Below are 15088 nucleotides of genomic sequence, written 5' to 3'. Positions count from 1 at the left end.
AGTAAAAAATGGCTAAAGATGAAACACTAAGATATTGAGTGCCTAAAAATTAAAAGTCTGAGCAGTATTTCTTGTTATTTTCAGCATTAAATAATTTAATACTACTATACTACCATATTTTATTTGGTACAACTAAGGATTTTTAATCTGCGACAGCCAGTTTAAACTCATCAATTCACTTAGTCGGACATGAACTGATTTTCTTCATGATGACGGACTCGAGGTATTCTCTCGTTATGTTCTCCCTGTCGTCCGAATAGGTTTCTTTCCTGAAGATATTGTCCATTGTTTCTTCCCTGCGATTCTGGTAAGGTATAAATCACAGAGTGCTCACCATCAGGTGTATTCTCATGTACACCAGACAGACCAAACCTACCCCCTCCATAACTGCGCAACACTCTTTTCTGTAACTTAGACTCATGATGATGCCAACCACAGGTCATTGCCATTAGAAGAGCTAATATAATCTGGAAAACAGAAAACAATTTAAATGTTACATTTTCTTACTACATACATTCAGTTAGGATGAAAATATGCATAAACCTGTTCATTTTTAAATTCTGTATCATATTAAAAGCCAACTAAACTAAGGTGCATTAGGTTTTTAATTAGGTTGAAACAAATTTATAGTAATAGTCTTTTAACCACCACACTTGAGATATATTGCACAATTGCCATGTTCAAGTTACCTCATTATCAAATTATCATCTGTTTTCATGATGAGAGCTAGTATAGGCTATTATGTTACTTTCTTTTTTTTGTATGTGGCCCTATTTAGATTGGAAACAACCTTGTGGATATTATTCATACTAATTGAATATCATGTGTATTATATTGTGTGTGAGTTTGAAAGGGTTGTTTCTGCTTGTTGGTTTACAAAAACTTATAAGGTATTTTTTTGTTGATAATTAAGTAAACAAGATATGAGTACAGCAAACTACAGATTGTCATGTAACAGTGTTGTTTGTTGATATTAGATCCAAATTTCAAGTTTATGGCTCATTTAAAGGAATAAAGAAATTTTACATCCCCCAAGCATACAGAAGAGAAATTTTGCCAGCTCAGTGAGTGATAGGCTTCAATGACTTTCAGCCAACTCCCATAGATGGACATGCACCATCATCGAATTTATTTCTGTTTATGTAGAAATGAAGGTCCATGCAAAGTTTAAAGTCTACAGATGAAATCTGACATGCATCATGATCATTAAACTCGCCAAAGGCATGTGTAAGTACTATTCCTATTCTATTTGGTTGGAACCACTCATAAACCATGGCATTTACTGTGTTCGCAAGAACATTTAATATTATACAACCCTATGTACAAGAGGCATATTCGAAAGTAAGAGTCGTCAGTTACATTATGTTGCCAAGTCTGAATACAGTTTCACAGCTCCATCAATATATGAATCCACTGCAATTGTTGATTAGACTCATTAGTCATTTGCCAGCTGATGAATGCAGATTGCAATGTCCATGACAATTGTTTCCTCACTAATGAATAGATGGAGATTATTTGTCTTTCTCATTTTTACTTATGATGATGAGATGTGGTATTATAAAAACAGTCAGTATATTGACTCATTCAAGTTCACTAAACCAAAAAAGCAATCTCCATAATCAAAACAAAAATTGATGATCTTAAGTTCAATAACTTACGAGAAAAGTTCTCTTGGCTAGAGATTTTAATTAAACCACAGGGTGATTGGGATGACATGTTTGGCTTATTACTTATTGGGACAGCAAGGCAAACTCAGCTGTCGCGTCGTAAATATAATTAATTCAAACCAGAAACTCTCTTACCCACGCAAAACCTAAATTCACTACAAGTTATCTTTTCATTCAAATTTTTGATATTATTGTGCTTCCTTTTAGAAACATTCATTAGTTACTAATCTGTTTTGAACATGATCTAAAAATTTAACCTTAAAAACTGAAACCTTTAAGTTTGACATTTAAAAAAGATACAAATTACATTTATTAAATGCATCTAAGGCACAATTTTATAATTTTTGTGTGTTTGTTAAATCAATTGTGTGTTAGGGGGAATACAAAATATTTTGGAATAAAATGTGTTTTGTGTGTGATTTAATTTAACGTTTATATTCTGTGAGATGAAATGTATAAAAGACTTTATTTTTAATGTGTCCTTTCTGCCATGATCATACCTTCGAGTACAACACATATAGTAAGTATAATATACACATACATACAAAAGCACAAGCTTAGATTCATCCATATTATCAAAAGTTAAACTTTTTCATGGCAATCATAGTTGTCTAAAATCATTATTTCATATACATATTTTGTATCAGTCGAAAGTTCTTACACTTTTCATGAGCCATTTGTGGATTTGAAATAGATGTGACTATAGAGCTCTGCTCCACTAGCTTCCAACTTCTAATGTTAATCTTATGAGAGTATTTTTTTCAGTTAAAACACCTGATCACTAAAACACTAGGTGTTGCTCAGGTAGTTCTTTTAAATCCCCTGACCAATTTAATAGCAGCTGATTTATTTATGGTGGTTTTTCCACTAGTAAAATATTAAAAAATAATATCTTTTCTCACAAAATCATTATGCCTGTTATTTGAGACAACAATAGGCAATAGCTGGAACAAAGTAAACATGTGCTCTGGTTGTCAGATTATCATAAGGTTCAAACTCTTGTGACACAAATATATTAGTTGGTATTTTAGTTTACTTTTACTTTAATTTGTATGTATACCCTACTTACTAATTACTTACTTATTTGTTCTTATACCCATATATCATTTTTATACTTGTATTATAGAAAGAAATAGAACCAGTACTTACCATGTAAACATAATTCACCATATTTAGTATAGAATTGACCTTTGAATGTGTCTCAAGGTCATTAGTCCACAAAGTGCAAACCTTGTAATCAATTATTAGCTACAACAATAATGTGTGTATTTTATTTGTAATATTTCTATTTACAAATTATATTCTATTTCACTTTGAGTTTTCATCCCTATTAGGTTTACCAATACTGTACTGCATCATAACAAAAGTTTAAAAAAATAATAAAATACTGTAAAATTATGCAAATTTTGTTAATAATCTATTTTAGATAATACAGATACTTGCTTTTTCTCATGTATAAGTTCTGTTTTTTCCTGATAATATAATGAAATTAAAAGTAACAGTTAGGATGATACTGTTTGAAATATAACATTTGCAATTCATTGGTGTATTAAAACGTTTCTGAGTGTAATATTTACTCGTTTACTTTAGATTAGTATCCAAGGCCTATCTTATTGGTTCTGAAGTAATAGAAACAAGATTGATTATGAAAAATATCATAAGAAACATGGCAGTCAACTCAAATAGTGGAAGTTTGTCACATTGGAGTTCATTGGACAATGAAACTACAGAAAACTTAAAAGTTCTCATTTTCACCTAACAAGACACCTCTATTAACTACTAAACTTGACCAATAAAGACTGGATTAATGCTTGCAGCATAAATCTCTATGAATATGTAGATAAATAAAAATGCATTTTATTACAAGCATTTGTCAGTACAACTGATTTCTAGAACAGCTCATGTCATCTTTCACTATTTACATCACAGACAAATACAAATAAAAGTTATAAGAAATAGTTGTTAAGTTTTCATTTAGTTTATACGTTATAACTTTTATGTGTATTTTCTGTAGTTTCATTGTCCAATGAACTCCAATGTGACAAACTTCCACTATTTGAGTTGACTGCCATGTTTCTTATGATATTTTTCATAATCAATCTTGTTTCTATTACTTCAGAATCAATGAGATAGGCCTTGGATACTAATCTAAAGTAAACAAGTAAATATTACACTCAGAAACCTTTTAATACACCAATGAATTGCAAATGTTATATTTCAAACAGTATCATCCTAACTGTTACTTTTAATTTCATTACATTATTAGGAAAAAACAGAACTTATACACGAGAAAAAGCAAGTATATCTGTATTATCTAAAATAGATTATTAACAAAATTTGCATAATTTTACAGTATTGTATTATTTTTGACGTGACAACGTCTTAAATTAGGTTGCGGCTCGGAGTCACTCATGAAAAAGTGTAACGCCCGGTAACGTTACGATGCCCGTCCAGTGGGTCCGCCGCACGGGATCCGCACGGGATAAAGCAGATAACTGTGGGTCCGCCGCACGGGATAAAGCAGATAACTATGTTTATTCGTGAAAATGTGGAGTGCTTAGATTCGTCATTTACAACAACTACAACAATAAAGGTAAATAATTGTACACTGATATTTCATTATCGTAAACTATGATTGATTGATTAATTGTTAGATTGACACAAAAGTTGAGAAACTGAGTTTATAGGTTATGTCATACTATTGACAAATGTTGATAGTGTTAAGTAAATTATTAGTTTAAATCACTCTGCAATAAATCGTAATTCAGTCGATTGAGAAGAAACAGCGCGTATTGCTAGTGAAACATTTAAAATAACAAATTATAACCTCTAACCTGTCATAACAGTGCGACCAAACAAACGAACTAAACCGACCAATCACCACGCGCGGAGTTAGAATTTAACTGTGTTTAGCAAGAATTTCAAATTCCAATTTTAGTAAATGTTTTATTCAACTTTACCATTTACAATAACAAATTTTAATTAATTTCAAATTCTGTACAATGTTTTAGTAAACAAAATATATTTCTATAGTTAAAATTTGTGCAATTCTTATTTTCATTCAATTCCTTGTTCCTATTGTGCAATTTAATAATATTCATATCAATAAATATTCTACCGAGAAAAAGACGTTGTCACGTAAAATATTCGCCCGTAAAACCGACTTTACAGGCAACCATAATTTTTTTTAAACTTTTGTTATGATGCAGTACAGTATTGGTAAACCTAATAGGGATGAAAACTCAAAGTGAAATAGAATATAATTTGTAAATAGAAATATTATGTAAATAGAAACTGCTATGCGGATTGTGCTGAAATTTGGAACAGGTATAGCTTTTGGTCTGAATTAACAGTTAGAGTGCTTTTTACCACCCATAACACATCATTTCACCAAATAAAGTCAAATTCAAATTGAAAAATTAGTTTGTTTACATTCAATGTTATGATAAGAACGAAACGTAGTAACGTTTCGTAATTCTAATTAAACTGGCTCTAAACAGCTGTTGACAGCTATAATTCGACAAACTTTCTGAAACATCTGTTTACATTTAAATTTTATCAATAATAAGTAAACAGTGCTTGATCGGTAGTGTAATGCAGATAGTAAATAAAACATTTATTTATAATTTTATGGCCTACATTGGACCACTTTAGTCACTTTATATTTTCTAGTCTTTCTTCTTTTTCCACCCAATATTTCTTCATCCTTTCCGAGCGTAATTTCCTTTCCTCCTCCGGAACCACTCTTCCTATTCGTTGTTTGTTTCTTTTCAGCTGTAGTGTAGCGTATTTGTCATTCAATATCTTCAATGTGTTTGTCTTGTGTTTTAAATCCTCTACTGTAATTTGTAACTCTCTCATATCTTCTTTTAATTCTGTGATCCATTTAATGTCACTTTTACTATACCACAGTTTTTCCACTATTTTCCTGCTAATTCTATTTTCAGGTGTTCTTAACAAATGCCCCAGGAATGATATTCGTTTCTTTTTAATTATACTTGTAATGGGTTCTATATTTTTGTAGACTGTTTCATTGGAAGCTAGTCTCCAAACTCCGTCTACTTGATAGTTTTTGTTTAAGCAAGTTCTGACTATTCTTCTCTCCATCTTAAGAACCTTATCTATTGCAATAGTATTTGTTGTTTTAAATATTGTTTCACTTGCGTATGTAATTTGTGGCAGAGCAACTGTTTTGTAGTGTCTTAATTTTGTATTTATTGAAAGACATTTTTTATTATACGTATTCTTAGTAGCATGTTTAATCTTAGTTAGTTTGTCTATTTTACTTTGCCAAGATGGTTTTTCATTCAGGTTATAAGTGATTACTTCTCCTAAGTATTTAAATTTCTGCACAATTTTTATATTGTGGTTGTCCAAATAAAACATTAATATATAAATTTTTCTCCAGATTGCGCCAGTGACGAATTAAAATCATCTAATGCATTAAATACTGTTATAAAACTAACCATGTTATGAACAAAGTTATGAATGTTTTCACATAAGTTACTTTAAACTGGTGGGCTTCCTTGACATTATATTACATTTTAACGATGGCTTAAGGAAAAACAGAGAAATGAATACTAACATACCTTAAGGATTCATTCTTTCCCTGGCAAAAAACAAGTGTAACGCAAAACTTTAATAACGATTATTTTGGAATGTTGCATAACCTTAATAAGGATTTCCCCCTTATACCGGAAGTATATAAGAAGTAGGTAGGACTTCCCCCTAGGTCGTAATAGGCTTTTCAGTCCTAGCAAACTCAACTATGCCAACACGATTTTGACCAAAATAGATTTCCGAGAACTATATAATCAAACATATATAATATTTTAAATGAGGCAATATGGCAAGCTAACCTGTGACATAGTAGGTAAGTGAATTTAAACGGTCTTAAATAGGCACTTTTTAAACAAAGTAGGCATCTCGGTCCTATGTAAGTATATATATTTTTTTCTTTGTCAGAACAACAAGGCAAACTCTACTATGGTACTGGAAATATCTTAAACCTTAAATATATGACAAGGACTGGAAATATACGCTTTTTGACCAAAGTAAGTTTCCGAGACCTGTGTGATCCGAGATTTGTGTTTTCTTAAATGGGGTTACAAGGCAGATTCAGCTGTGACATTATGTATATTTAATTAGAACCAGAAATGCTCCTACACGTGCCAAACATGATATAATAATTAAGTTAAACTCTGATACTATTTACCATGAACTTAATAATATCTACCTGATGTATGCCTACTTACATTTTAAAATGTTTGTAGGACTCCCATCATATTACATCATAATTGCTTTTTATAAGGACTTTGGTTCCAAAACTTGCGTGCGAAGCCGTGGGTAGCAGCTAGTATATAATGTATATATATATATATATATATATATATAAAACTTTAAACTCTACTTTATACAACTTTCATAAGATCTTACATGAGAGTTTACAACTTTCATTAAGGATCCTCAGATTCCTACTTTACTCCACACCCTCTGTCTCCAAATAATTTTCTATGTACACCATTGTCTTTTGTCTACTGCTGGAAAAGACATTGTAAGCAGCAGTACTATATTTAATATTTATGCTTTTGTACATGATATGGTTTATAATTCCACATTAGTTACATTATACGGTATAGCCCTTATTCTCCCAGTGTCTGGATACCTGCATATCTGGAGGCAGGTTTATCATATTTCTGTTATTGGGTGTGGAAAATTTAACACATGTTACAACAATACCACACTTACACATGGCTTTAATGCTTATACTCAGTTAAAGAAATGTAAGTAATGCTTATACTCAGATGTTCTTTTCAGTTAAAGAAACATCTGGATTTGGGATTTTCAGGATTTTACTATGTAGAAGTGTAAGAATTAACCACGATGGATAATACAACATAACTAGGTAGTGACCTACTTACTAGTTGTGGTTTTTGAATAATATTAATTACTAAATTTGATCGTTCTAAATAAAGTTCTTGTCTAGGAATGAAAAGAAATACAATTGTTTTAAATGAGAGTTGTGGTTTAAAAAAGACACATTATTTAGAAAAGTAAAAATATATATTAAATTATTACATTATCTAATCACTTCTCGTACATGTTTCAGTCATGTGCCTACCAGCTTCTGTTCACAATTAAATCCTTGAAGAAGGTTTAAAACTGTAAGGGATCCAAGCTGGAGCCACATCTAGTAGTTCAGTCTGTAATCTTATCAATTACTTAAAGCCTTGGAGTTGGTATTGCTCTTGGTCTTCTCCTTGGCATCCACCTTCTTGAAGTAAGTCAAGCATGCTTCCTTGTTGGTGACCTGATCCATAATCTCCAGGGTGTTGTCCAACTTGCTGTACAGTCCAAGATCTTCTCTGTCCTCCTGAATATTCCTGGCTCCTACTTCCTCCACTAAATCCACTGCTTCTTCGATACCCAAATGTTCCAAAACCACCAGATCCAGCCTGATGGTATTCAGATCTTTGCATAGTTTGAAAACTTTGTGGTACACTTCCACTACTTCCAATGGGTGATAAGAGCCTACCTAAAGTCCCATCACTTCCAGAGTCAGACTGGTGGTATTCTGACCTGTGTACTACAACATTTCCTCCTTGATTTTCTAGTCCACCCATTCTAACTGGAGAAAACACTTCACTATTTCTCTGAAAACCTGAAGTACCAATACCTCCAGAACCGTCCTGCCTAATCTCAGATGTATGTATAACAACTCTCCTACCCTGTGTTCCTTGGCCTCCTTGGTCACTTGAGATTGGAGTCAAGAGTCTGCTCAAAGACCCAATATCTGCAGATCCTGTTTGTTGAAATTCTGATCTATGTGTTGAAAATTGATTCACATTACTTGAAGGTACATCAAATTTGATGGGAGAAAACATACTACTACTTCTTTGGTAACCTAAACCTCCGGTACTTCCATCTCCACCTTGTTGAAATCCTGATGATTGCACTACAATTTTGTTTCCTCGGCTTTGTTCAAAACTTTGAACAGGAGATCCACTACTGCCTTGGTAACCTAAAGAACCAACATCTCCAGAACTCTGTCTATATTTTGACTCATGCACTACCACTTTGCTTCCTTCCGCTCCTTGAATTCCTGATCTTACAATATCAACAGGAGATAGAATCCTTTGATAACCTATATTTCCAATATTTCCAGATCCTTCTTGCTTAATCTCTGACTTTTGAATTACAACTCTACTTCCCTGTATTCCATGACTTGCAAGATCATTAATATCAATAGGAAATTCGGGTTTATCTGTTCCTGAAGTCCTTAAGTTTGAAGATCCTCTCTGTCTGTATTCTGTATTTTGTACAATTACTTTGCTTTCTCGTATTCCCTGATTTCTTGGTCTATTGTATTCAGTAGAGGGTAAAACTTCTCCATCAGTTCCTAAACTTCCAAAGCCTGACTGATGATATTGTGATGTATGTACAGTTAAATCATCTCCTGATGGTGAGGCTGGATTTATAATCCTTAAGTTACTACTTCCTTGATCACCAATTGTTTCAACGTCTCCATATTCTGTTTGATGGAATTCAGACTTCTTAATTACAGATTTGCTTCCTTGCTTTCTTCTTTGGCTTCTATTTTTTCCAGGAGTTGTTACTACACTGCTGCTTTGGTAACCTGATATTCTAGGCTCTTCAGGCTGTACTTGTTGTTCTGTCATTGAGGTTACTTCATGCAGTATAGTTTGCTGTCTTTCGTGATCGCCACCTCCTACTTGTCCCAACCTGCTACTCTCTATTGGATATTTGAACTGATTGTTTTCTTGCTGTCCGACTAATTCCAATCTCTCAGATCTTCTCTCTTCTTGCTGTACCTGATGTACTTCTGTTTTATGTAATCCATGTTCCTGCTGCCCCTGTTCAAGAACCCCATGAAGAGATACAAGCTTTCCACTTTTCATGCCAGTGTCAACACTTCCGGGCACAGATTGGTAATGCTCTGTCCTACGTATAACTAACTTTCCTTCTTGTGGCTGCTCAATACTTCTACTAATTGTGGTGCTGCCATCATTGGTAACTGATCTGAAAGAATTAGATCCATTCTGCAGTTGCTCTATTAGACGATCTACTAATCTGTTACCCTGTTGTCGAACATATTCAAGATCATCACTTGTGTTTTTTTTATGAACTATTGTACCAAGATTTAAAGGGATACTTTTTCTTTGACCCAATACTTCATGTTCTATTTTGACACTTTTGTTAAAGAAACTGAGTGGTTCATAATTTCTTACTGATTCATACTTTGGGCTTGACTGATAATGTTCAACTCTGTGTACAACTACTTTACTTCCACGATTCTGCTGGTTCCTTTCATCAGGTGTGTCTGGATTGGAATCAAACACTGTTTTTAAAAGACTGTCTCTTTCAAAATTTTCAGATCCTGACTGACGATCTATAGTTTGGTGTAACAATGGTTTCATTTCGGAAGTTGAATAGTGCAATTCATGAGTACTGTAAGATTTAGGTTTTGTATTTTTTTGGCCTTCTAAAATCTCTAATGTTCCAGATTCTTCATGCTGGCCATCCAAATTATACTCTGTTGTACTGGTTTGTGTTTGTTTATCTCCTCTTCCAGTTATTAGACGGGGCTCAATCTCACTGTTATCATGATATGCTCCTTCAAAGCTAATTGGTTGTTCTTGCTTATGGTGTTTTTCCTGATGTACAACTAATGTACTGTGTTGTAATGTCTTGATTGACTTCTCGTTTTCTACCTGGGGATACTTCAGTAAATTCCTATCTTTTTCATCACCTGATCTATAACTCTCATCTTCAGTCTGATGTTTTTCAATCTGGAGTACAGTCAGTTTCTTTTCATTTCCTCTCAGATTCCTACGATTATTATCTTCAGTACGGGATTCAAATATGCTACTTTCATGATGACCTGTAGAGTCAAAGACTTCAGGACCTGACAAATCAGGTCGTGCTGCTGATCTGATTTCTTGTACAATCTGTTTATCTCCGCCACTAAGTAGAAAACCTGAAGATCCTGTATTTCCAGTTTCTATTTGATGATGTTCTTCTTGGTGCAATACTAATTTGCTTCCATGTGCAGCCAGGTCTTCCTGTTCATTGCTTCCATAGGGCGATTTGAAGATATTGTCTTCCCGATGACTAGCTGACTCAAAAACTTCAGGTCCAATCTGATAATTTTTGGTGGGACCTAGTATCAATTTAGCTCCTTTAACTTGTACTCTTTGCTCACTGCTTCCACGATGAGACTTAAAACCTCCTTGATAAACAACAGGTCCAAAACCACTCATTACAAGTTTGCTTCCCTGTACTTCTTGATGTCCAAAGCCAGCACTGCTTGATATAGGAGAAGCAACTATTTCTTCATTGTGATTAGATGACCAGCTGCCTCCCTCTCCAGACATTAAATGTTCACTTGGAAATGTTAAGCCTCCTCCACTTCCGTCGAATGAACTGCCAGAAAATTGATGACTTCCCTTGGGCTGACCTTCTCCTCGTATGGAATGTTGGTAGCTACCAGAACGCTGCTCAACTATTCCCGACCCACCGTGGCCATGTTGAACTCGTTTATGCTGATAGCTTCCCTTGCGTTCCTCACTCCATGGTTGGGGGTGACAGCAAGTCAATGCAGCCACGGTCAGCAATACAAACTGAAACAGTACATAAGTTTTCATAAATTAGTGTTTCAAATCCAAATTTAATGTTAATAATAAAAATATTTTTATTTCGTTTTTTAAAACCTAATTCTACTTTAAAAGACAAGAATATTTATGAGTGTAATTTTATACTATAAATTATAACAACTACCAAATTTAAGTACTACAAAAACAAATCAACTTTCTTTTTTTAGTTAAACGTTGAATAAAAAACATGTAACATATAAAGGTAAGTTATTCAATAAATTGTTGTTGTTGTTTAGTTATGTTGTGCTATTATTTAGTTTGAGGTCAACTTTCAAACTCTGATATCTGTACTTCTTGATCCGAGAGCAGACATTTAGGTTTAGCTTAGGTCTTGATTTGTGATTTAAACTAAACTATTTTGTTCAATATTTTGTCAATGTTATGATTAAATTTTGTTTTAGTTAAACACATTTCATATAAATTGTATTCTTTGTGAACAACTGTAATGATGCCTGTATAAACTTTCTGGTAATTGGTGGTAGTGTGGTGTTTCCTAAACTTTATACACTCTGGTCTGATCTCTGCCATCCTTTTATTAGTTCAGAAATACTATTAAATAACGATTTTAGGCCCTAATACTTCAAAAATTTTCTGGAGGAGGGCCCGTTACTAATGTAAGGGATTTTCCATACCCCCGACTTTTCGGTGTTCCAGACACCCCCGGAGATTTTCTATGATAATCTTGGCATAGACTAATCAAGTTACAGCCCATTTTAATTTTCTGCCTTAGAATGATTTACGTCTGAATGATAAAGTCAAGAAGTAGTGAAGTGGCACCAAACATTCATACTTGTTAACCTGTTACTACATTTCTGTAGCTTGTGTACAATTGAAATTGTCTCTTGTAATTACAATGTAATTCTACAAGAAGTCAGAAAATTAAGTTTTTCAATCCCCTCTGATCAAAAGTTAATTTTATAGGAAACCTCAGAACAATATTTTGCTTCAAATAATCTTGTTGGTGACAACTGCTGTATTTTATATTCATGTTCTGGATAAGTTTCTGAACATTACAAAAATATACCAAAATGTGATTATATTTTCCAAAAGTTTACTATGCAATCAAACACATTTTAGTTGGTTGGCCAAATTTAGTTTGCATTTTTTGTTAGGTGATTCATCAGATGAATGGTGGGAAAGAATTAATAGCTATGATTCCATATCATCATTTGTAGAAAATATTATGTTTGTAAATCACATTCTTGCATTAAATTATGTTATCTATTTATCTATAACTATTTATTATCTGTTATCGCCAGACAACAAAATTATGTGATACCATATGTATTTGTTTTGTAATATGTTTATTCAATATTAATCAAAGTGAAAAACAAACTTAAAACTCTTACAAGAGAATTGAGGTTTTGGGGTTTTTATAATTAAAATTTGTGGGATCTTTAAAAACTATAGTTATCTCCAGATACATAAATAATACACGTCTTATTACGTACTCCATTAAAATTTGCTTTAAACCATGATATATTATAATATATTAAGCATACTTTTAAACTTCTGGACTAAGGTAACCAAAACATTTGACTAAATAAAATTAAAAGCATTTTCAGATTGGAAGGAAACTGTCCTTAATGTGTATTCTATTTAATGTTTTTAACTCATTTCAATTTTGCCAAATATATTAATTCGGCACTGCATACTTCTAAATTTAATATTTTCTTTTGAGTATAATAATTCTTTGTAACAAAATCCAAAAGTGAATTATGTTGTTCCTATCTACAAAGTCTACACTCATGCCAGTTTTAGTAAAATCCATTTTAAGTTATTTTCAAGATGGGTTTTATGAAATTATATTTTTATTATTATTTTAATAAAACAATATAATATATTGGAAATACATTAAACCATCTTACTTCATCTCCCCAAATAATGTTAAATACAAATAAGGACAATGTTTAATTTTCTCAATATTTTGATGTACACTTGTGTTCAAAATGTTATTTATCTAGGACAATGGAAATTGTCTGATATGTAATAGATCTTTTGGTCAATTTATGTCTTACAAGACTAGTGGTTAGATTTGAAAGAATCCTTTTCTTTTTCCTTGAGTAGAGGCATAAAACAAGTGTTATGCATTTTGTTAATTTTCTCATACTCTAATACTCTTGATTTTTATGTTTATGTGATGAAGACGTGCTGGTTAATTATTTTGACACTTAGTAATATGATTTTATACAGTATGCATAGAAACTGGAAAATGAATAACTTTTACTATGTGCTCGCTAAAGTAATTATGGTTCTATAATTAGTTGATTAACACTAATTAAGTTGTTACTGTGGGGGTATCACTGAAATCTTTTTTGTTTTACACTGGAGCTGAACACTGTTATAACGAAATTTCAAAATACAGCTCTCTAAAATAAATGCTTTTAGAAAAGAAAACCCAAACAAGTTATTATAGTGTTCAGGTATACTCTCCACTAGAAGCCTAAAAGAACCATCAATGTATAGCATATACATTGTAAAAACAATACATTATTTATTGGAAATTTTCTTTCTTAAATGTAATTATTGTTACAAAATTTGGAGTGATGTATGTAAATAGTTTAGAAAATAATCAGTTTTGCTGAGCAAAGGAATGCCTTTTCTCTATTTATTACAACGTGGTAAAATATAGCTATATTCAACAAAACTAAGTGAGTAGTTAATTATATAAATTCTTAGATAATGTAGTGAAGTTACTTACTGTTTTACTGCAATGGATCATGGTTGCAATGAAACTGTACCACAAGTCGGCTGGTATGAGCTTATAGTCAACAAAAGACCTTGCTCTCAATATTTCTCTTGATAAATTTTGTTTCTTAGGAAAATGTCAAGGGTAGCTAATGTTGAATTAAATATTTTTAAGTATACTTGACACAATTTTAATTGCACATACTTAGAAAACATTGTTAAGGTCAAGTATGTTTATATCATTATCAATGCAAGAGTCAGTGTTTGATGATTACAATATCATACAATGGAAAACTCTCAGATGATTTAGGTTACACATTCCAGTGGCCTGTCTCTTAAGAAAGTCTTGAACTTCAGTGAAACCTTTTTTAAGAAATGTGCCAGAGTTTGTAAATCATTGCTTCTCTGTATGGTGGTTTTTCTTAAAATGACAGTGTTGATTAAATGGGAAGATTCCATAGTACAGCCACCATGAAGAAATTTATATTGGCACTATATCAGGCATATCACCTTGGAAGAAAGGAAACCCACCTCTGCTCAAGCCTATTTCTGCCAAAACAGAGATGAGAAGAGACTATCACACATTCATACTTGCTAAAGCCATTGTTGTATGGGACATTGAGGGAACCTCTGCCACCATCCTTTGCAGTAAGCTAGACCTGTCGATCAAGTTACCCCTATCAAAAATAGTGTTCTATACTTGTAATATATCAGAATGACAAATGTCCAACATTATGTTGTGCTTTCAAATCACCCATTTTCAATAATCAGTTTTAATCAGGGAAGAATTATCAATTTACTCGAACATCTTGCAATTACAGTTATCATTATATGTCACTCTTTCTTGGATTTATCAATATATACGTGACAACATCGGTTTTTGCTGTCCCCAGTGAAGGTTCTGCTGGCTGAGTTCTCATTAATAAATTTGTACAGCCTCAAAACTTGACAATGAGTCTCCATAATTATATCACAAATCTAAATTTTACCCACATCAGTTACCCTTTAGCATGATGATTTATTATTGGGTTGAAGATTCAGCAATACATCTGTGGAACA

General features: G+C 32.6%; 2 protein-coding genes across 2 annotated transcripts; both read right to left on the bottom strand.

The window, feature by feature from the left end:
- Window positions 1-94: 94 nt before the first annotated feature.
- LOC124362491 lies at window positions 95-2907 on the bottom strand. Its single transcript, XM_046817043.1, has 2 exons — window positions 2817-2907; window positions 95-467 (listed from the first exon to the last, which is right to left on the bottom strand). Exons 1-2 carry the CDS (start codon window positions 2835-2837, stop codon window positions 180-182), a joined length of 309 nt encoding a protein of 102 aa, XP_046672999.1. The 5' UTR covers window positions 2838-2907; the 3' UTR covers window positions 95-179.
- Window positions 2908-7717: 4810 nt separating this feature from the next.
- Window positions 7718-14304, bottom strand: LOC124362489. Its single transcript, XM_046817040.1, has 2 exons — window positions 14043-14304; window positions 7718-11308 (listed from the first exon to the last, which is right to left on the bottom strand). Exons 1-2 carry the CDS (start codon window positions 14061-14063, stop codon window positions 7886-7888), a joined length of 3444 nt encoding a protein of 1147 aa, XP_046672996.1. The 5' UTR covers window positions 14064-14304; the 3' UTR covers window positions 7718-7885.
- Between the last annotated feature and the right edge of the window lie 784 nt (window positions 14305-15088).

Source organism: Homalodisca vitripennis, chromosome 5 (genome assembly GCF_021130785.1).
Source record: "Homalodisca vitripennis isolate AUS2020 chromosome 5, UT_GWSS_2.1, whole genome shotgun sequence".
Taxonomy (NCBI): Eukaryota; Metazoa; Arthropoda; class Insecta; order Hemiptera; family Cicadellidae; genus Homalodisca; species Homalodisca vitripennis.
Note: the sequence above shows the minus strand (reverse complement) of the source record. Positions and strands in the feature narration are given on the sequence as shown.